We start from the raw sequence: 21,184 nt of genomic DNA, 5'->3' as shown, positions 1-21,184 counted from the left end.
AGAACCGCGTTCCTTACAGAAAACACCTTAACAAGTGTTCTGGTCCAGTCCGGTGCCACAGCGTTCAGGTCTGGACTTTAACCGGACCAGAACAGCGACCCGGTTCTTCCTGTTTTCATTGTCCTGTTGACGACCCGGTTTGGACCCGGTGGTACTGTCCCGGTCCACCCAAAGGTTCCCCGGTTCCGTCTGCAGAACCAGCACCCGGATCATCAGCCCTCCACCGGTGACACCAGAGTTCCTGTGGTACCGGACTGAACCGACTGGTCCAGGATGATCAGAACCGGACAGGAAAGGCCCGGTTCCACACACCGATGTACCGGAGAAGATAAAACCCGATTGGACCCGGTTGGAGGCCTGAACGGGACCAGGTACTGGAAGCCAGAGACGCAGGGAGAACTTCAGGAGTTCTGATGGCTGGTTCTGGTTAGAACTGGGTTCTGGTGGAGCGGGTCAGTCGCTCCGGACAACCTGAAGGTCCAACCTGGGAGCTGATAAAACCAGGAAGGTTCTGGCTCGGTTTCACCAGGACTGGTACCAGAACCGTCTGGGTCTGGTACCAGTTTGGGTTTCTGACACGGTACCAGAACCGTCTGGGTCTGGGCCATTTTCACTGAGCAGGTACCAAAAGGTTCTCCTGCTGTGCAGACCAGGAAGCGGCGCCACAGCCGTGACCTTTGAACCAGCAGACGCATCAGAACCGGACCGGTCCAAAGTGTTTGCAGCAGGAAGCGCTGACCCGGCTCCTGCTCAGCCTATCAGCTCTTCCTGTCCTGTGACGGGTCCGGACCGCCTCCCGGTGCCGCCGCCCTTCCTGTGGGACCCTCAGAGGAAAAGATGGGCCGCTGATCCGGGCCGGACTCTAACTGGGTCGACCCTGCGGCGCTGACGGGTCAGAGCCAGCCGGTGAATCATTAGCAGGCGGAAGTTCTGGAGCAGAAGTGGAACGGGTCAGTGAGCACGACCCGAATGAATCAGCACAGAACTTTATTTGTCCTTCTGAAGCTTCGTCTGGGCTCTGCTGAGGGGATCCGGACCTTTCTGGACCGGTAAAAACATTCTGGTTCTGCTCGGGTCCAAACACACCAAACAGGAAGTCCTACTGGGTTCAACTGGACTTTATTTACACAGAGAAACATGAGATCAAATCAGCGGTCGGCCCGACGGTTCCGGACGGCTCCGGCCGGTTCTGCTGGTTCTGGTTCAGACCCGGATGATGTAGGAGTCGGAGTGGGTGAGGTATCGGACCCAGCGCTGCGCCGGGCCGGGCTGGACGGGCGACAGGCGCAGGAAGCGGACCTGCAGGCCCGTGGCGGTCAGCTTGGGAAGCTCGAAGCTCAGCCCGACCGGACCCACCTCCAGCAGGGAGGCCGAGCTCAGACCCGGTACCTCCACCTGCAACAGAACCAGAACACAGAACGGGTCGGTATCAGCCCGGATCACAGCAGGGACAGCAGAACTAAAATTACCACCAGAACCTGTGTTCTCCCCAGACGGGTCTGACCAGAACTCATTGGACCCAGACAGACGATGAGGACTGAGGAAATAAGGGCCGTAACGAGCTTAACGAGCTGCAGCAGCTGATTGGCTCTCAGTGACTCCGCCCAGCTGAAGCCAGAGCAGGAGATCCTCACTGATGCTGGGTTCTGGTTCTGGTTCTGGTTCTAAGATTCACAGATTATCACAGGAAACCGGACATAAAACTAAAAGAAACACAAATGTTTTAAAAAGTAACTCTGGCAGATCCAGAACCGGATCAGGGAGCCGGGTTGGACCCGTGACTTTTAAAGAACCAACAGAAGAACTTTTGGTTCTGAAGTCTGGCCGGGTAACAGGAAGGCTAAGAGAACAGAACCAGAACCAGGGAATGTTGGCATCAGAGATCCAGAACGGGCCGGGGGGAACCCACAGAGTCTGCTGGGTCAGGTGGACCACCCAGAACCGGGTTTCAGAACAGAACCAGCCGTTGGGTCAGGGCTGGATCCTGCATGTCAGGAACGGCAGAGACTGGACCGAGACCCGGTTCCATCCTGGAGGAGAACATTGGAAACTTGGTTCCGTCATTTTTCATTGACGCCAAGTGATCAAGGTTCTGGACCGAGGTTCTGGGTTTATCTTCAGAACCTCAGAACCCCCAGTGTGACGTTTCATTAGAGCAGCCCGCTTCATCTACAGGTGGACCAACAGGTTCTGGGTCCGATACCCGCATGTAGAACGAACAGAACCTCACCTTGAAGAGGGCGGAGAGCTGGGTTCCTCCGGAGAACCGAGGGATCCTCCAGACCACGGCTCGGTTCTGCAGAATCAGCTCGGCGTTCTGATCCGGACTGCTGAGCTCCTGCGACAGACTGAAGGAACACAGAGGTTAGTTCTGAGTCCAGATGCTGAGCGGGTCAAGGGTTCTGCTGCTCCTCAGAACCTTGACCCGCCGGTCCATCTCACGTTCCAACACCTCCACCTCAGAACCATGGCTGCTGTAAGGGTTCTGCCGGGTTCTGGTCAAAGGACCGCAGCTGATGAGGTCCACAGCAGGCGGATCCCACCGGTTCCTTTGGACCCGTCTCTGGAGACGGGCTGAACCTGGTTCTGGTGCCAAAGAAAACAAAAAGTACCAGCAGAACCCACCAGGTTCGGTTCTGCCCAGAGAAGGAGAGATGTTTGCTGCTGGAGAACCCGCTCGGTTCCATCAGACCGGGCATTTACAATAACACGCTGGTCTGGGTTCTGGTACTGAACCCAGTTAGAGCAGCCCGGTTCTGGTACTGAACCCAGAAAACCCGTCTGGGGTTCTGGATCAGCAAATACAGCAGAATCCCAGCAGCTGTTGCATAAATAATGAGGTTCTTTACAGGTTCTAGTCAGGAACCGTGACTTTCTGGGCCAGCAGCTCTTCTCCACACACCTTTGGGTGTAGCAGCAGAACCTCTGGTTCTGTTCCTGATCAGAACCTCTGGTTCTGTTCCCGATCAGAACCAGAGGTTCTGTTCCCGATCAGAACCAGAGCTCTCAGACCTTTCAATGCAGGGATCCATGTAAACACCTGACCCGGAAGAACCCGGTCCTGACCCGGAAGAACCTGGTCCTGACCCGGTGGAACCTGGTCCTGACCCGGAAGAACCATGAAGGATCAAACCAGAACAAAGTCACAGCCACAGACGGCAGAGAGTTCTGATCCAGGTTCTACCGGCCCAGAACCAGCCCAGAACCAGCCAGAGGAGCTCCTGGTTCTGTTCTTGCTGGACTCTGCTGTGGTTCTGTCCGACCCAGACTGCCTAACTTTACAAGCAGCTCATTCAGTTTGGACCTGCTGGTTCTGCATGAGCCCGTTTGTGGAACCAGAACCAGAAGAACCGGGTTCTGGCAGCAGCCACGTGGTTTTTTATTTCCATCCCACTTTGCTAAGCAAATGCCAGCTTCCTGCTGCTGGGTGGAGCGGACCGGGCCCGGTACCAGAACCTGTCCGGGCCGCAGGCAGGAGTCAAATGAGCTGCAGATGATTTCCATAACAAACAAGAACTCACCTGACCGAGCCTCTAGGAACCGGGATGGAGGCGCTGACGCTGACGGCGGCGCTGCAAGACAGGATGTGATCAGTCACAAAACTTTATTGTCCCTGCGTACCAACAGACGGACAATAAAGTTATCTGACTGAGAGTCAGAAAACTTTATTGTCCCTGTGGACGAACACACGGACAATAAAGTTATCTGACTGAGAGTCAGATAACTTTATTGTCCCTGTGGACGAACACACGGACAATAAAGTTATCTGACTGAGAGTCAGAAAACTTTATTGTCCCTGTGGACGAACACACGGACAATAAAGTTATCTGACTGAGAGTCAGATAACTTTATTGTCCCTGCGGACCAACACACGGACAATAAAGTTATCTGCAGCTGATGACAGAGGAATGGGATTCCAGGTGGAATGAGGCAACATTACAACATAAGGTGCATTGTCCATTGTTCATCTTCATCACATTTAACTTCCTCATCATCACCATCATCATCATCATCATCATCTGGTCAGCTGACCTCCGTTCTAACTGGACCACATCCAGAACCTCCCTCAGTCTCTCAGGTTCTTTGCTGCTGCTTCTCAGCTCAGGTGCTTCTTCTTCCCACTCTGAGTTCTGCTCTCAGTTCTGATCAGGGTTCTGGAGAACCTGAAGGGTTCTGGGTGGGTCCAGTCTGATTGCGTAACACGGCTACGATCCAAACGGACCACGCTGAGGTTCTGAGGCCTGAAGGTGGTTCTGGACGTGGAGGAGGAGCCGGGCGTGTGAACGCGGGCCGGACCCCGGGGTTCTGCAGGTTCTGCAGGTTCCGGCCCGCATTCACACCGCAGCCGTCTCCTAGCAACCAGCCCAGCCGGGACAGGTTGCCACGGCGCCGCAGCATGGAGCCCTTGTGGACCAATGGGATGGCTCCGCTGATTTGCATGAGCAAATGAGCTGCAGGAGGAAGTGGAGGAAGAGTCGGGTCTGCGAGGCCCTGCAGCCTAAAACACGTTTATCACTTTAGGCAAATTTAAAATTCACTAAGTTTACTTTTAGAGGATTCAGCCACTGAGCTGCAGGACAACATGCTGCTAATGATGGCTAAGAGGAAACTGGTCACCACATGAATTTATTCATGAAGTTCTGCTAAAGTTGACTTCCCCTCCAGCGGTGAAACTGTGACTGTGTGAAACCACAGCAAACATTTACAGCGTCATGTTCACTGCAGCAGGGCGGCCATCTTGTTTTACCAGCATGCTTCACAGCTTCTGCTGCGTGTGAATGCAGGTCAACCCCAGCTTTTTAAATCATGTCTTTGACATCGTCAGCAGCGTGGATCATCTCCTCCTGAACGTTGTCACATGCAAACACCTGGAAGCTCCAGGCAGGTGAAGCTGTCAGCAGGAACGTCTACATGGAGCTCCAGCCCTGAACATGTCTGCAGCAGATGAAGGAGGGGTAGAACCGGCCGGCTGCGGCTCACAGGAACCACACCTGGAACCACACCTGGAACCACACCTGGAACCACACCTGCTGCAGCTCCACCCGCCCCGGTCCACAGGTGGTTCTGCCTCCAGGCTGACGGAACCACTCACCTCTTTGGTGGCAGGTCACAGCGCAGCTTCATGTACATCAGCAGCCTGCAGAGAACAACGACAGCGGCATTAGGAGAACCTCCTCACTGGAATCCTGCAGTACCTGGTACCAGAACCAGGCTGCAGCCTGAAACCCAGCCTGGTTCTGTGGACCTGGTACCAGAACCACAGCTGCAGCCCTGTAACAGGGTGTGGTGGAGCTTCTCTAGCAGAACCTTTCACCACCTGGAGCATCCTGGTGGTCCGCTAAACCTCCATGTTCCTCTGTTTACATGAAGAACCCAGCCTGGTTGGCTCTATGACGGGTGATGCTGCCCCCTGCTGGTCAAAGGTCTGTCATGCAGCCTGCAGTCCTGGAGGAACGGTCTCCTCCATCTCAGCTGGAACACACCTGAGCTGGGCTGCATCCCAATACCCTGAAATACAGCTCCTAACTCCTATCTCCTGCCTCCTATCTCCTAGTTCCTAACTCCTATCTCCTAACTCCTAGCTCCTAACTCCTATCTCCTGCCTCCTAGCTTCTAAATCCTAACTCCTATCTCCTGCCTCCTAGCTTCTAAATCCTAACTCCTATCTCCTAACTCCTTTCCTGTGTCAGCAGAACTCCATCAGGGAGGAAAGGAGCTTCAGCTGCTGAGCTGATTCCAGACTTTAACTCTGATGGAAACATGGAGGATGGAGTCAGAGACGAGCTACAGAGAGACGCTCTCTGCTCTACGGAGGTTTTAGTTGAGGAGGCTGGTCTGGTGGGTCATGTCCTGCAAAGGATTGTGGGATACCCTGTAGCTCCTTAGCGCCGGTAAGTGAGAGGATTGAGCTTTACGTGCTGAAGGAGGTGTGAGAGGAAGCCTTCAGGCTCCTTCTCCTGCCTCCTAACTCCTAACTCCTGCCTCCTAACTCCTTCTCCTACCTCCTTCTTCACTGCTCTATACTGATGGTGACCTCCTCCTCTGTGGGCGGAGTCCTGACCCAGTGGACGTTCTGGGCGCGGCCTGTGATTGGACGGCAGGGGAGGTGGTTTAGCGGGTAGATTGAGGCGTGCGGGGACACGTGTAAAGGGTGGTGGAACCAGGCGTTCTGTGGCCTGATGGAGGTTCTGATGGGCCTCCTGAGACCCGTCAGAACCACTGCTTGGCTCCGCCCGGTTCTGAGGAGCGGGACCAGGTAGCGGCTTACCTTCCTGCAGAGTCCCTCTCGATGGTGGGGAAGAGGCGGAAGGGAGGCGCTGAGGGCAGGTCGTCGCTCAGCTGGTACTGCATCACCGTTTGCTGGAAGAGAGGAGGAGGAGTCAGCGGGGGGGCGAGGAGGAAGAGGAGCAGACCGGGTCGGGTCGGGTCGGGTCGGGTCGGGTCGGCGGTTCCGGCACCTCTCCCTGGCTGGGACACAGCCGCAGGATGCGGTGGCTGTGGAACTCGTGCAGCTGGACCGCCTGATGGAAGCTGCACTCGTGGAGCCGGACGGCGGCGCCGTAGCCTGAAGAGGATCAGAGAGTCAGCGGGAGGCGGAGCAGAACCAGAACCAGAACCAGAACCAGAACCAGAACCAGGAGGCTCACCTCGGAGCTGGGACCTCCCCACGCTGAGCTCCTCGTTCAGACCCATCCTCACTTCTGAGGGCGACAGGGAGCGGCTTAGAGACTGCAGCTTCCTCGCTGGATTCCTTCCTCACTAGATTCCTCCCTCCCTCCCTAGCTTCCTCTCTCCTAGCTTCCTCCCTCCCTAGCTTCCTCCCTTACTTCCTCCCTAGCCTCCTCCCTCCCTCCCTTCCTCCCTCCCTAGCTTCCTTCCTCAGTAGCTTCCTCCCTCCCTAGCTTCCTTCCTCCCTCCCTTCCTCCCTCCCTAGCCTCCTCCCTCCCTTCCTTCCTCCCTAGCTTCCTTCCTCAGTAGCTTCCTCACTAGCCTCCTCCCTCCCTAGCTTCCTCCCTCCCTTCCTTACTTCCTAGCTTCCTCCCTCACTAGCTTCCTCCCTCCCTAGCCTCCTCCATCCCTCCCTTCCTCCCTAGCCTCCTCCCTCCCTCTCTTCCTCCCTAGCTTCCTTCCTCCCTAGCTTCCTTCCTCCCTCCCTTCCTCCCTCCCTAGCCTCCTCCCTCCCTCCCTTCCTCCCTAGCTTCCTTCCTCCCTCCCTTCCTCCCCCCTAGCTTCCTCCCTCCCTAGCCTCCTCCCTCCCTCCCTTCCTTCTTCCCTCCCTAGCCTCCTCCCTCCCTTCCTCCCTCCCTAGCCTCCTCCCTCCCTTCCTCCCTAGCTTCCTTTCTCCCTTCCTTCCTCCCTCCCTAGCCTCCTCCCTCCCTTCCTCCCTCCCTCCCTTCCTCCCTCCCTCCCTTCCTTCCTCCCTAGCTTCCTTCCTTCCTCCCTAGCTTCCTTCCTTCCTCCCTAGCTTCCTTCCTCCCTCCCTAGCCTCCTCCCTCCCTCCCTTCCTTCCTTCCTTCCTTCCTCCCTAGCTTCCTCCCTCCCTAGCCTCCTCCCTCCCTTCCTCCCTTCCTTCCTTCCTTCCTCCCTAGCTTCCTCCCTCCCTAGCCTCCTCCCTCCCTTCCTCCCTTCCTTCCTTCCTCCCTAGCCTCCTCCCTCCCTTCCTCCCTTCCTTCCTTCCTTCCTCCCTAGCTTCCTCCCTCCCTAGCCTCCTCCCTAGCCTCCTCCTCCCTCGCTCCCTTTCACGTCCCCCCTACTCTCCTTCCTCCCTCCGCCTTCCTGCCTCCCTAGCCTCCTCCCTCCCTCCCTCCCTTCCTTCCCTCCCCCTAGCTTCCTTCCTCACTAGCTTCCTTCCTCCCTACTTCCTTCCTCCCTAGCCTCTCCCTCCCTCCCTTCCTTCTTCCCTCCCTAGCCTCCTCCCTCCCTTCCTGCCCTAGCTTCCTTTCTCCCTTCCTTCCTCCCTCCCTAGCCTCCTCCCTCCCTTCCTCCCCTCCCTCCTTCCTTCCTCCCTAGCTTCCCTTCCTTCCTCCCTAGCTTCCTTCCTCCCTCCCTAGCCTCCTCCCTCCCTCCCTTCCTTCCTTCCTTCCTCTCCCTAGCTTCCTCCCTCCCTAGCCTCCTCCCTCCCTTCCTCCCTTCCTTCCTTCCTTCCTCCCTAGCTTCCTCCCTCCCTAGCCTCCTCCTCTCCCTTCCTTCCTTCCTTCCTCCCTAGCTTCCTCCCTCCCTCCCTCCCTTCCTTCCTCCCTAGCCTCCTCCCTCCCTCCCTTCCTTCCCCCCTAGCTTCCTTCCTCACTAGCTTCCTTCCTCCCTAGCTTCCTTACTCCCTAGCTTCCTTCCTCCCTAGCCTCCTCCCTCCCTCCCTTCCTTCCTCCCTAGCTTCCTCCCTCACTAGCCTCCTTCCTCCCTAGCTTCCTTCCTCACTAGCTTCCTCCCTCACTAGCTTCCTCCCTCCCTCCCTCCCTCCCTCCCTAGCCTCCTTCCTCCCTCCCTCCCTCCCTCCCTCCCTTCCTTCCTCCCTAGCCTCCTCCCTCCCTCCCTCCCTTCCTTCCCCCCTAGCTTCCTTCCTCACTAGCTTCCTTCCTCCCTAGCTTCCTTCCTCCCTAGCCTCCTCCCTCCCTCCCTTCCTTCTTCCCTCCCTAGCCTCCTCCCTCCCTTCCTCCCTAGCTTCCTTTCTCCCTTCCTTCCTCCCTCCCTAGCCTCCTCCCTCCCTTCCTCCCTCCCTCCCTTCCTTCCTCCCTAGCTTCCTTCCTTCCTCCCTAGCTTCCTTCCTCCCTCCCTAGCCTCCTCCCTCCCTCCCTTCCTTCCTTCCTTCCTCCCTAGCTTCCTCCCTCCCTAGACTCCTCCCTCCATTCCTCCCTTCCTTCCTTCCTTCCTCCCTAGCTTCCTCCCTCCCTAGCCTCCTCCCTCCCTTCCTTCCTTCCTTCCTCCCTAGCTTCCTCCCTCCCTCCCTCCCTTCCTTCCTCCCTAGCCTCCTCCCTCCCTCCCTTCCTTCCCCCCTAGCTTCCTTCCTCACTAGCTTCCTTCCTCCCTAGCTTCCTTACTCCCTAGCTTCCTTCCTCCCTAGCCTCCTCCCTCCCTCCCTTCCTTCCTCCCTAGCTTCCTCCCTCACTAGCCTCCTTCCTCCCTAGCTTCCTTCCTCACTAGCTTCCTCCCTCACTAGCTTCCTCCCTCCCTCCCTCCCTCCCTCCCTAGCCTCCTTCCTCCCTCCCTCCCTCCCTCCCTTCCTTCCTTCCTCCCTAGCCTCCTTCCTCCCTCACTCCCTCCCTCCCTCCCTAGCCGGTTCTGAACGGCCCGTTTCCGTCTCACCTGAGCAGCTCGGCATGTAGCACTTGACTCGGATCTCTCCTTCAATGTCGGCCTTCAGCAGAACTCCCTGCGGGTCAGAACACACCATGAGTTCTGCACATCAGAACCAGAACCTCAGCCGGTTCTGATGCAGATAAACGGTTTACTGATCAGAACTTAGACCCGTTTCCTGCGTCTGTTCTGGTTCTTATCTTGGAACGTATAAAGCCAGCAGGTTTCGACCCGGTTCAGAACTTTTCAGTGGTTCCGACTCACGTTGGACCCGATGACGACCGACATCCTCTCAATCACGTCCACAAATATCTCGCTCTTCCCCCCCTGGAGAACAACAACAGACCCGTCTCATTAACAGAACCTGGAGTCCGGCTCCGACCCGGCTGGGATCCAGAGCCACCGATTGGACAAACACGACCCAGTTCACGACCCGGTTCACGACCCGGTTCACGACTCGGTTCTGTGTGGGTCACCTGGTCTCTGCTGGACTGGATGGGTCTGGTGGCTGCAGAACTCGGAGCGACTTTGCTCTGCTGAGTTTCTGCTCCAAACTGCAACACAGGAAAAGAAGAAGAAGAGTGAAGCCGGGTCGTGGTACCGGGGACGGCAGCAGTTACCTGAGGCAGCTTCACCTGGAGACACCTGGACGTTTGGACCTGAACAACAGAACTTCTGCTGACGGGCAGCTTTGCTTCATTTATTCTAAGCTGTTTGTGTCTGGATCACCTCTGGTCCTCAGCAGCTTCTCCAGCGGGGAACCAACCCGTCCCGCTGGAGAAGCTGCAGGAAGTGATCCTAACTCAGAGCGGGCGGTCTAACCTGAGATCAGGGGTCAAAGGTCAGCGGGGAACCGTACCAGCCCCACGTTGCTGAGGTCAAACAGGCTGAACGGTCTGGAGGACACGGCTTCTGTCTGGATGAAGTTCTTCAGGACGTCTGAGGACGTGGTCTGGATGTATCCGTAGTCCTGAAGCAGAAGCAGACGTCTAATGCCTTCAGCCGCATCACAGAGGATGCCTGCTGGCGCCCCCCGGTGGTCAGAGACTCACCAGCACCTCGTCCAGCAGCTCGTAGATCAGAGCGAAGTTCATCTGGACGGCCTTCTCCGACAGGCTGCCGCAGTAATCTCTGACCAGCGCGCTCAGCCTGTAACGGGTCCACACGTCGGCTGGAGGCCCTCAGCATCACCAGGTGTTCACCGAGGGCCGGCAGCCGGAGGACAAGCTACGCACCTGTTCAGGAACTCGATGATGGCGAACGGAGACGAGTCCTCCGTCGTCGTGGCGACCCAGTAGAGTCCTCCCTGCCTGACGTGGACAAAGTGCAGATCTCTGTGGCTCTGCGGGGAGAAACGGCCGATGGACGATTAGGAGTCAGAGATTATCAGAGTTAATGCACGATGGCGGCGTTACCATGACAACCGGGGGCTGGTCGCCCGTCAGCGCCGTGACCTTCTCATAGAAAACGTTGACGACATCACTTCCTGCCTCTCCGCGGTCTGAGTGGGCTCACAGTCAACTTTTAAACACAGAAGGTGGTGGGCGTATCAGCCAATCAGAGTCCAGCCAATCAGAGTCTGGCTGGGCTCTGATTGGCTGACGTGGATGAATGTTAATTACGATCAGAAGGATACAGTCTTTGTAGATCAGGTGGTCTCCTTTGGAGGACAAGATGAAGAGCTGAGAGATCCTCATCATCGCCCTGAGACACACAGGAGTTTATCAGCAGTTAGCATCAGTGAACCACAGCGCCCCCTAGCGGCCACTAAATCAGTGAACCACAGCGCCCCCTAGCGGCCACTAAATCAGTGAACCACAGCGCCCCCTAGCGGCCACTAAATCAGTGAACCACAGCGCCCCCTAGCGGCCACTAACAGCCTGCATGCTCTGGTGCTTCAGCTCTAACAATGCGCTGCCTCTGATTTTCACTTTCAGTCTCTTCTTCTTTGTTTCAGGAAGAAAATCCCGGCCAGCGGCTCCAACCCCGGGACCCGACCCTTCATGCCAGACCTGGACTAGGCTGGTTCTGCCTGATTGGTCAGATTAGATTACGGCTGTGTTCCTGTTTCTTCCTGAAAGCTCCGCCACTTTGGACCAGAACTAGATGAAAACACCACATCAGATCAGACCCAGTTCTTTAGAGTCCGTCTGCTTTTTAATCCGCTGGGACCTTCTCACTGCACTAACCATGGCGCCATGATATTTACACACACCTTCAAAACTTAAAGGGATAAAATGCTCTGGGTTAAAAGCAGGAAAGCATCAATCCTTTCTACTGCTGCAACAATAATACAATTATTTATCTGTAACGTGCTTTTAATCAGTAAACATGAGTAAATGTGCTGAGTACCATCCATTCTGCTGTTTACAGACTGGCAGCAGATTTAAATCAGTCAGGCTGTCTCATCCTAAATGTTTATTAAACTACCTTAGAGCTGAAGTCAGAGAACGTTCCGTCACATAAGAGGTGAACCAGAACCAGAACCAGAACCACAGCCTGACTTTGGATCAGACATAAGCTGCAGCTATAATAATAAAGGACTAAACATCCCTAAACTCTCAGTATAAGGACTGTAAACTGCAGGAACGATGATGGTTTTGACACCAGAACTTTAAAAAGCAGCTTTAGATCCGTTTATGACGTAGTTCTCACCTGCACCTGGTCTATGATGGAGAAACAGGTGATCCTCAGTTAATGTGCAGCCTCAGCATCCACACGGTCATAACCTGGCCGGAAGCTTTAAATTAACACATGAATTCAGGTTTAAGGCATAAATCTAAAGGGGTTTACTCACCAGGAACAGCTCGGTTAAAGGTTCAAATCCCGAACATTTAATTTGCTTCAGCTAATAGACCAGCCAATATTGGAGCTGCATTTAAACCAAAATATATCGTCGTTAAACAGATTCTCATGACTCCACGTCACACTAAACAGTCAAACATTGATATAAACCCTTTGTTGAAAACATTAAATGTGTAATAAGAAGTAAGTAATAGTTATTAAGCGGCTCAGTCAGTGACTTTAGACCGGGTCAACAGCTAGCTGCTAGCTTCACAGCGCCACCTAAAGGCGGGGAGTATAACCGCTCATTTTTTCAGGCTACAATAAAACTTACAAGCTACATAAATCCTGATTTAAATGTAGATATTATACTCTTTTAATTTTAAACCCTTAGATGACAAACAGTAGCTGTGTCTTGATAACAGCCGTTAATTATTAATGTGAACGCTAGGCGGCAGCTCGGTGCTCCACCGGAAGTTGTTCCTGTCAGCACGTAGACTGTTTCCGGCTACACCGCTGCTCATCGACATTAAACCATGAAGTAAGTGTTTTTTTTGTCCTTCATTTTGTCTGTTTTCTGATGGCTGTAAGCAGGTGAACTGCTGGTTATTTCCTGCCGTTTGTTACCGACCAGCAGCAGCGACCGTTACCGGAAGCAGCCGCTGTTCACCTCCTCACCGGATCTTATTCAGAATCTGAGCACTTCAACGTTTCTTTGTCGTTAACGGGCTCATAAACCTGAGTAAACCCAAACTAATGCACCCAGAGACACAGTCTCGTGCTGTTGTTGCAATCGGGGCATAAAGTAAAGCAAATAGTTTTTATTTTGGACAGTTTTCAGCTCCTAATGCTTTATTTATCTCGGCCGTTTTCTTTGAATCGTCTCATGTAAAGCAAAGCGCTGCTGACCTGTTCAGGCTCATTTATTCCGTGTTTTAACCCACTGCAGGACCGTTTCTAGGCCTGACCTTCACGGGGGCCTCATTTCTAACTCTAACCATAAATACAGTTTGAAATGAATTTAAATATAATTATTATATATCACAATTTACCTTTAAAGCCACCTCTGCCTGCTCCTTCCTGTCTGGCTGCTAGCAGAAGCTTTCAGTAGGGAAGGAAAACCAGTGAGGACAGGCCCCTGTTGCCCATTTAGCCAATTTGTTGCTACATTTAGCGACTTTTCAGACGCCTCTTTCCTTCAAAAAGCGAGTAACAACAGGTCTGGAGGCATTTTCTGTGTTTACAGACCAGTTGGTGCAGCGATAGTTTCCCCCAGAGTTCCCTCTGCCCTCAGCGTTGTCTCACAGGCACACCACTGCTGCCTCCTCCTGACAGCCAGGCATGCAGAGAGGAGAGCCGATCCGTCTCCAAAGAGAGGAATAAATATGAAAGGAGTCAATTTTGTCACTAAAATAATTCCCAGAATTTGATTCACACACAGCTTCATCACTTATTCACCTCCTTCACTCTGAACAGTTCTGGACCAGTATGGCTGCCATGTTTAGTTTAATTAGATCAGGTGAGTGGATCTCAAATGTTTCCTGTTAAGTCCCTCTTTGTTGGATGAAAACAGTTCAGGTTAATCTGAGCCCTGATCTGAAGATGTAACAAGGACTCACTCAGACCTGTAGATATCTAAAAGCTACATGAGCGGCTGGGGCTCACCGCAGTGACCTGACCTCAGAACGCCGTGGCGTTTGGCTGCACAACTGCTGCAGCGTCTGATATAAAGGCTGCGTTTCTGAGCTATGGGGTTGTGACACAGTTTTAAATAACTCCACTGCTAAAATAAAGCGTGTAGGATGTGGCGTTAGTCAGCTGTGTGTGGAATCAGAGCTGCAGCGTTGTTCTCTGTCTGCAGTCCGCTGACCAAAGTGAAGCTGATCAACGAGCTGAACGAGCGCGAGGCCGACCTCGGCATCAAGGAGACCGTTTCCTGGCACAGCGAGTACAAGGACAGCGCCTGGATCTTTGTTGGTGAGCCTGCGTTAGACACGCTGTCCTGTTGCTATAGCAACATCAAGTCCTGAATCGTTACAGAAACGCCTGAAACAAGGCGAATAAGATGCTAAACCCTTCAATTAAATTCATCTTCAGTTAATCGTCATGTGAACGTTTTCTGGCTTCACTTCTAAATATCATTTATATCTTGACTATAAACACCAGAGAAACTGTTACAGAAATAATTACAGAGATTAAAAAAGTAATCAGAATTTAATTTCATGGAGAATGAAATGGTTAAAAAAAGACGATAGAGAAAAATCCTCAGTTAGACGTTAACAGATCATTTGTGCCGGTAGTTTGAATTTTAGCCGTTTTAATTTGTTCCTGTTGATCCGACATTTCTAGACGAAGCGGTCCCAGTTCAAACCTGCAGACAGGAAATGATGTCACAGATTTAAAAGCTGATTCAGAGACTTTTCCTGCGGGTTTAGAATGAAAGTAGAGGAGCTAAACCCGACATCAGAGCAGATTAATGGGCTTGTGTCAGACTAACGCTGAGCGGCGGTAAATCCCTGGATTACGTTCCACCGTCACCACGCGGTCTGAGGAACGGTGGAGAAGTGTCTGAATGCTGGTTGGTTCCTGCAGGAGGGTTTCCATACGAGCTCACCGAGGGGGACCTGATCTGCGTCTTCTCTCAGTAAGTCCTCCACACTCCTTCAGCCCAGAGGCGCTGTGAGCACGGCGCTAAATGTTCCCCCCCCCCCCCTTCAGGTACGGAGAGATCGTCAACATCAACCTGGTGCGAGACAAGAAGACCGGCAAGTCCAAAGGCTTCTGCTTCCTCTGCTACGAGGACCAGAGGAGCACCATCCTGGCTGTGGACAACTTCAACGGCATCAAGGTGAGCGCGCGGTTAAAGAGCTGCAGACAGGAACCGTCCAATCAGAGCAGAGCGGCTGCAGCAGCTGACCTCTGACCTGTGGTTGCAGATCAAAGGCCGGACCATCCGCGTGGATCACGTTAAGAACTACCGTCCTCCCAAAGACCACGAGGACATCGACGACGTGACCAAACGTCTCAGAGAGGACGGCTGTGCTCCTAAAGATCCTGCTGCTGCCGGCCTCTCTGAGGAAGAGGAGCAGGATGCCGTACCTGTGAAGAAGGCCAAGAAAGGTGAGGTCACTTCCTGCTGTCAGAAAGCCTCCTGCTCCGAGTCCAGACCGATTTTAATCTCTTCTTCTCTTGTTTTCCATCTCAGACAAGAAGGAGAAGAAGAAGAAGAAAGAGAAGAAGAAGAAGAAGAAAAAGAGCAGAGAGTCCTCTTCCTCGCCGGATTCGTCTCCTCGTCATCCTCCTGCAGGCGTCAGAGTCAAAGAGGAGAAACAGGACGCTGCCTATGACAAGTACAGCCAGCAGGGGGCGCCGTCCGGCGGAGCACAGAACGGACAGAGGGCCACGGACAGAGGAAGAGGTGAGGAAGAGGAGAGGTGGAGAGGAAGGGACAGAGAGGAAGACAGGAGGAGAGTCAACGAGAGGCGGAGGGATGAAGACGACAGGGAGAGAGAGGGAGACAGAAGAAGAGAGGACAGACGGAGAGAGACGGAGCGAGACGACGGACGAAGACGAGACGCCGGGAGACGAGAGGCAGAGCGACGATGAAGATGATCCGTCAAACATGAGGACATTTTCTGTGAAACGTCACTTCCTGTCTGTACGCCTGGGTCAGCTCATCGCTGCCCCTGGTGGCCGTAGCTGTCGCTGCACGACATGCTGAGAGAGTAAAAAGGTTCTGACTGGTGACGGCTTTCTGTTTAAATGATGGTTCTGTTGGCAAAGATGGCTGAACTATGAGGTCCAAACAGGACTGGCTTTGTTTCTGCTGCAATCAAGAACGTTCTTTAAAGGAAAATGCATCAATTTGTTGTATAAGTCATTAAAAGTCACATTTGTCCCAATAATACTGATAAGTTTCTTTGTGGGGGGAGTAGAGCCATCGTACCAACAGAACCCGCTCCATTTCCTGCTGCATCATGTGACGGAGGCCTCAGCAGCAGCGGCGCCGTTCTCCAGACGACCTCCTGCATCCGGGCAGAACATCAGCGTCAGAACCGTTTCTGAGGTCCAACACAAGCAACAACAGCCAATCATTAAACATCAGATTCTTTTTATTTGCAAAATCCTAGAAAGAGCAACCTTTCCCCCAAAAATAACATTTTCACACGTTTTTCTGTAGACTTGGGGAAACTGGCCAATCAGAACGAAGCGTGCTTAAACAAACAGGAAACTAAATCAACAGGAAGTCCGTATTTGGACCCAGGAACCGCGCCCAGGCTAACGCTGTTAGCATCTCTCTGGGTTCTCTGCATTTATAAGGGAACCTGTTCTGGTGGCCTAGACGGAGAGCAGACTGCCAGGTTCTGGGTTTGAATCCCACAGACTGCCACACTGGGTCCTTGAGCAAGACTCTTTGCCCCAGAAAGCTCTCCGGCGCCACCCAGTGGCAGCTCGCTGCCGCCTGAGGGACGGGTTCAATGCAGAGAATGTCCGTACGTTGCAATGAAATTAATAATTAGCATTGCTAACATTTAGCATCTGATGTTATCTCCTCTACACTCTAAGCACAGAAACACCCAAAAACGGCAACAGTCCATATTTTCTTCTGCTTTATGAGGAATAATTGTTTGACTTTGGTCCGATAGAATAGTTGAATGCCAGTTTGATCACATGATGCTTATATTCCTTATGGAAACACAAGAAATCAGTTATTTTCTGTATAAAAGTTATTGGTGATTATATTTAAGTGAAATGAAGAAAATGGCCGCTCCTCTGGCGAGTTCTGCGGGTCCTGAGTGGTTCTGAGGTCCGGCTGTGTGCGCTGATCAGAAAATGGAAATAAAAGTGAAAAGTTTGTCCAACAAAGTGCTTTGACCATCAGCCTGAACATAAACTTTTATTATTTATTGTAAAGCTAATAGCTAGCATGCTAATGATGCTATGCTAGCCTCAGCAGGAAGTTTGAAACAAAAGGGGAAAATGTTTCTTCTGTGTTCACAGAAACTGATTTAAACATCATCAGAGTCCTGAGCTTCAGTTTGGGTCAGGGAGCGAGGCTGAGATCACGTCCTGCTACAGCGGTGAGGAGCGTCCGGGTTGATCCGGTCCGTCTCCGTGGTTCTAAACGGGTCAGCGGTAACCTGGGCCCGGTTCTGCCTGTCCTCTGATCAGCACCGCAGGAAGACGTCAGCAGTAGAAAAAGGTTCCTGTGGCCGGACAGATCACGCCTCACCTGGGATGTGAACCAGCAACCTTCTGTCTGGGTTTACCTGAAGGTCCAGAAGTCCGGTCCAGAAGTCCGGTTCCGGTTCGGCTGGTGAATGAGAAACGCTCGACAACAGAATAATTTTTATTTTCATAAACACCAGGTCACAGATCCAATCCAGGCTCTCCAGTCACAGGACACCTGGTCATGTGACGGCACCGGGCCGGTCCATCATCAGAACAGAACCATCAGAACAGAACCATCAGAACCGTCGTCCCCATGCGTTCTTCCTGTTCCTGGTGCCACATGCTGGGATCTCCTGGAGCTTTTTCTTTGGACCTGGGCTGGAGCAGGAAGGGAAACGGTACCACCAGAACCCTTCGGTTCTGATTTAATGGTGGTCCCGGTGTCGCCCCCTGCTCTGAGGAGCCTCTCCTTGGAGAACCAGGAGGTTCTGAAGGAGAAGAACCGTGACGAGTGTTCGGATCACCAGAGTTCTGTCGGCTGTAAAGAACCAAACCCGGGAGAACCGGATACTCCAGCAGGACCGGTTCCCCAACAGAACCGAGGCGTGGACTGCTGGCTTTAACCCAGCTCAGACTGCAGGGCTGGAAAAGGTTCTGATCTGTGGATCAGAACCAGAACCAGAGTCTCCAACAGGACAGCTGGAGAACTTTTCTAAACATTTTTATTTTTTTCTCAGAACCGTTACAGACGGGTCAGCGGACCTTCCTCTTCCAGTTTTAGTGTCTGCTGAGGTTCTGCAGGGTTCTGACAGCAGAGTCCTGAGCTCCAGGCGGAGCATGGCGGCCCGGTCCGGCCCGGTCCGGTCCGGCCCGGTCCGGTCCGGCCCGGTCCGGTCCTCAGCACATGGAGATGGTGACGTTGATGCCCAGGTTGCCGTTGTCGGCGAACAGGTGAGCGATGGACGTGTCGAACACCAGGCAGTCGCTGTTCATGATGGCGGCGGCCACGCCGTCGTGGATGGAGCGGGGCGTGGCCTCCCAGGTGAGGCGGCGCCGGTTCCCGTTCAGCTCCAGGCGGTAGGCGAAGTTCTCCGCCTGCTTCCTGGTGCCGATGAGCAGCACCACGGCGAAGAACTGCTGGTGGCCCTCGTACTTCTCCTGCTTCTCCAGAACCAGCATGAAGTGGTGGCTGAAGCACGACTGCATCATGACCCAGTCCACGGCGCCGGGCAGGTTGATGTCCGTCGCCAGGAACACGATGTCCTCCCCCTGCAGACCGGGAGCGGGGAAAGTTAGCCAGCGCACCTGCCTAACCCACGGGTTCTGGTTCTGACCCGCGTGCCGGTTCTGACCCGCGTGGCGGTTCTGACCTGCAGCGTGGTGATGGACTTGTGCGCGTGCATCAGGTGAGGCATGACGGCCTCCAGCGGGCCGGCCCACTTGCAGGTGGCGCCGGGACAGGGACAGGTGTAGGGCCGGAACTCGCACACCTCCTCGTGTTCGGGCTTCTCGCTGTGGTGCAGCGACAGCAGGCAGCCGGCGGACGAGTACTGCAGGAGGAAGCAGACGGAACCGGGTTACAGAACCAGCAGAACCTCACAGAATCAGGGTCAGCAGCCGCCTCCAGCAGGTAGGAGAACCGCTGGAGAACCTTCTGGATATAACCACGGCGATAACACGTTACTTTAAGTAACACCTGGACCTCATCGCCTGCCCGCAGGAAAAAAGGCATGCGCCCTGTTCTCAGGTAATGACCGTGAGACGCTGAGGGGCTACGATCCGTTCAGAGATCAGTCTAAGCCCCGCCTCCTCTAAGCCCCGCCTCCTCTAAGCCCCGCCTCCTCTAAGCCCCGCCTCCTGTCACGCTACGGCGGAGCAGTAGAAGAGCCGGTCACTTAGCTCTCCCCGCCCCTGTGGGAACCATAACCATCTCATGCTGAACTTCAGAGTTCTGGATGTTGCGTTCAAAGAACACAGCACCACTAGTGGCGAGGTGGGGGAATTACACCGTAATACTGCTGCTGTAAATGCAGATTGCAATTAGAACGCTATTACATGTAAACATGTCAACAGTGTCGTTTTCATGCACACAAGGCCTGAGATAGTATGAGCCTCCGTTCAAAGGCATCATAAACCCTGCAGAGATGCTCTGCAGGGTTTATGATGAAAGCTGAAGATTTAAAGTTTATTTAAAGCTCTACGATGAAGAAAGAAGCAGCTGTGGTTGAATTTATGCTTCCTGATTGTTTTTTATGTGACTCATTTTCCTCCATATTTGTCGTCTTATATGATTCACAGTTTCAGTAACGTCCAGTATTTCCACTGGGGGGGGGATGGGGGGGGGGGGGGGGGTTAATCAGGCGGATTCTATGATTTCAGTCTCAACTCAATACTTCCTCCTGGTTCTGTTGGCAGGTTCTGGAAGATGATCCGAGTCCCCCCTGATGTAGCTGTGCATAAATTACCAGGTGATAAATAATGAAAGGCAACCAGCAGGTGGCAGCGGTGCTCCAGGAGCTGTTCAGAGCAGCCGGGTCTGAGCGGTCCAGTCAGAACCAGACAGAACCTCAGGAGTTCTAATGTGGAGAACTGCTGTGCTACAGTTTTATCAGATGGGTTATGGTTCTGTCCTGGTTCTGGTATCATTACCGTCCAGCTCTTCTCATTCAGTCATCACTAAAAGGCGTTCTGACAGCTGCATGCCGGGTCAGAACCGAGCCGTACATTTTCCTCAGCAGGCTGGATGAAACGTCCAGAGTAAACTTGGTCCGGGTTCTGGTGCTGAGACGGTCCAACCCAGAGAAGCGGACTTGGAATCCTGGTCTCCAGGAGGGGTTCTGGTGCTCCTCAGATTGGATCTAACTGGACTAAAGTTCTCCAGAGAGATCCCTGCTGGGATCCTCCGTGTTCGGACCCTGGTCGGGTCAGAGTAGTCGGCTCTGATGCTACAGGAGGGGCTGCTGGTTCTGAAGGTCTGATGGACTTTAAACCCAAATAAGTCCAAACCTAGGAGAGGACAGCGGAGACAGTGTCTCTGCAGGGACAACGAGCAGAATAATGTTCTGAAACCCAGCAGAACCTTCTTGATCCCATCATATGCTCATGAGCTACAGGTCCAAACGCAGCACCAAGATGCATAGATCACCAGAATGGTTCCTGCTGCTGGTTCTCCTGGTTTAGGACCAGAACACCAGGTCCTGTTTACCTGCTCTGCTGCTCCTCAGGAGGGTCACATGGAAAAATCTCCTAAATCCTCTCTGGTCTCATTTCTTTCTACTGAGGCCTTCCTCTTCTTCTCATAAACATGAACACGGTTCGCTTCTAGCGACTCTCAGCCATGTTCAAAGTCTACGGTGAGAGCAGCGGAGCTACGGCTAACACCGAAGCTAACCGCTAAGCTAACCGCTAAGCTAACCAGATACATAAACAAAGCACAGCAAATGGAAACTAAGGGGGAACAAGCACGCAGACTGGCGTTAGGTGAGCGCGTCAGAATGACGGCATGTGGGAGAACCATGGATGAGGAGATTCCCCCAGAACCTGAGGGACAGAGGGGGTGAGACCAGAACCAGAACTCTGACCAATCGCTGCCATTCGGCCCATAAAAAGTTTTTACAGGCCTGCAGCTCCCAACAGAAACGATTTTAACCTCCTTTTTCTGAATACATAACTTATTGACTAGTTTCAGGATGGAAGGATTTCACCCAGGATTACAGAAAGTGTTTCTGAACAGGATGACCAGCTTTAAAGCTGCAGCTAGCAGAAATGTCTCCTTACGTATTTGATAAAACTGTCCCTGATGTCCTGGCAGTAAAATATGAGACATAAAATCCAGCCTCTCTGGCGCCTCCTGGTGGTTCTGCTGCCATCTGCAGGAATAGCCCGCTCCCGGTCAGAACCAACCAATCAGGAGGACTGTCTGGTTCTGATTGGTTGT

The 21,184-nt window shown here is 53.4% G+C and overlaps 3 protein-coding genes across 8 annotated transcripts; 1 reads left to right on the top strand and 2 right to left on the bottom strand.

Annotated features, from left to right (window-relative positions):
* Positions 1-1,103: 1,103 nt before the first annotated feature.
* On the bottom strand, positions 1,104-13,388 carry ap4m1 (adaptor related protein complex 4 subunit mu 1). 6 transcript variants are annotated; one of them, XM_021313311.2, is made up of 18 exons: positions 13,128-13,387; positions 12,089-12,163; positions 11,947-12,020; positions 10,928-10,995; positions 10,707-10,792; positions 10,527-10,633; positions 10,344-10,440; positions 10,151-10,261; positions 9,768-9,845; positions 9,556-9,618; positions 9,301-9,367; positions 6,648-6,701; positions 6,459-6,565; positions 6,269-6,360; positions 5,093-5,137; positions 3,522-3,572; positions 2,231-2,348; positions 1,204-1,395 (listed from the first exon to the last, which is right to left on the bottom strand). In XM_021313311.2, exons 4-18 carry the CDS (start codon positions 10,989-10,991, stop codon positions 1,204-1,206), a joined length of 1,332 nt encoding a protein of 443 aa, XP_021168986.2. In that variant the 5' UTR covers positions 10,992-10,995; positions 11,947-12,020; positions 12,089-12,163; positions 13,128-13,387. The 6 variants fall into 6 exon arrangements, with proteins under 6 accessions (XP_012712562.2, XP_021168986.2, XP_021168988.2 ...); XM_012857108.3 differs by lacking the exon at positions 13,128-13,387 and having other exon boundaries at positions 1,104-1,395; positions 12,089-12,403; XM_021313313.2 differs by lacking the exon at positions 11,947-12,020 and having other exon boundaries at positions 13,128-13,388.
* rbmx2 (RNA binding motif protein X-linked 2) lies at positions 12,514-15,982 on the top strand. The gene is made up of 6 exons (XM_012857111.3): positions 12,514-12,616; positions 13,937-14,052; positions 14,668-14,719; positions 14,794-14,923; positions 15,012-15,195; positions 15,281-15,982. Exons 1-6 carry the CDS (start codon positions 12,612-12,614, stop codon positions 15,679-15,681), a joined length of 888 nt encoding a protein of 295 aa, XP_012712565.2. The 5' UTR covers positions 12,514-12,611; the 3' UTR covers positions 15,682-15,982.
* A 187-nt stretch (positions 15,983-16,169) lies between these two features.
* LOC118561259 (E3 ubiquitin-protein ligase Siah2) lies at positions 16,170-18,824 on the bottom strand (the record flags this gene model as incomplete). The annotated part of the gene is made up of 2 exons (XM_036133204.1): positions 16,170-18,516; positions 18,618-18,824. Coding segments are annotated over 2 exons (579 nt in total), but the record flags the coding sequence as incomplete, so codon positions are not given.
* Between the last annotated feature and the right edge of the window lie 2,360 nt (positions 18,825-21,184).

The sequence above is a fragment of the Fundulus heteroclitus genome, unplaced genomic scaffold, assembly GCF_011125445.2.
Source record: "Fundulus heteroclitus isolate FHET01 unplaced genomic scaffold, MU-UCD_Fhet_4.1 scaffold_59, whole genome shotgun sequence".
In the NCBI taxonomy this organism is placed as follows: Eukaryota; Metazoa; Chordata; class Actinopteri; order Cyprinodontiformes; family Fundulidae; genus Fundulus; species Fundulus heteroclitus.
This window is presented reverse-complemented; position numbering and strand designations above follow the sequence as displayed.

Coding starts and splice junctions, on each gene's coding strand:
- ap4m1 (XM_021313313.2), bottom strand. CDS start 10,991: ATGATGAGGATCTCTCAGCTCTTCATCTTGTCCTCCAAAGGAGACCAC. Junction 9,846..10,150: donor ACCTCAGCAACGTGGGGCTG/GTACGGTTCCCC, acceptor CCTGTGTTGCAG/TTTGGAGCAGAAACTCAGCA. Junction 6,566..6,647: donor GGGGAGGTCCCAGCTCCGAG/GTGAGCCTCCTG, acceptor GATCCTCTTCAG/GCTACGGCGCCGCCGTCCGG.
- rbmx2 (XM_012857111.3), top strand. Junction 14,924..15,011: donor ACAACTTCAACGGCATCAAG/GTGAGCGCGCGG, acceptor CTGTGGTTGCAG/ATCAAAGGCCGGACCATCCG. Junction 15,196..15,280: donor TGTGAAGAAGGCCAAGAAAG/GTGAGGTCACTT, acceptor TTTCCATCTCAG/ACAAGAAGGAGAAGAAGAAG.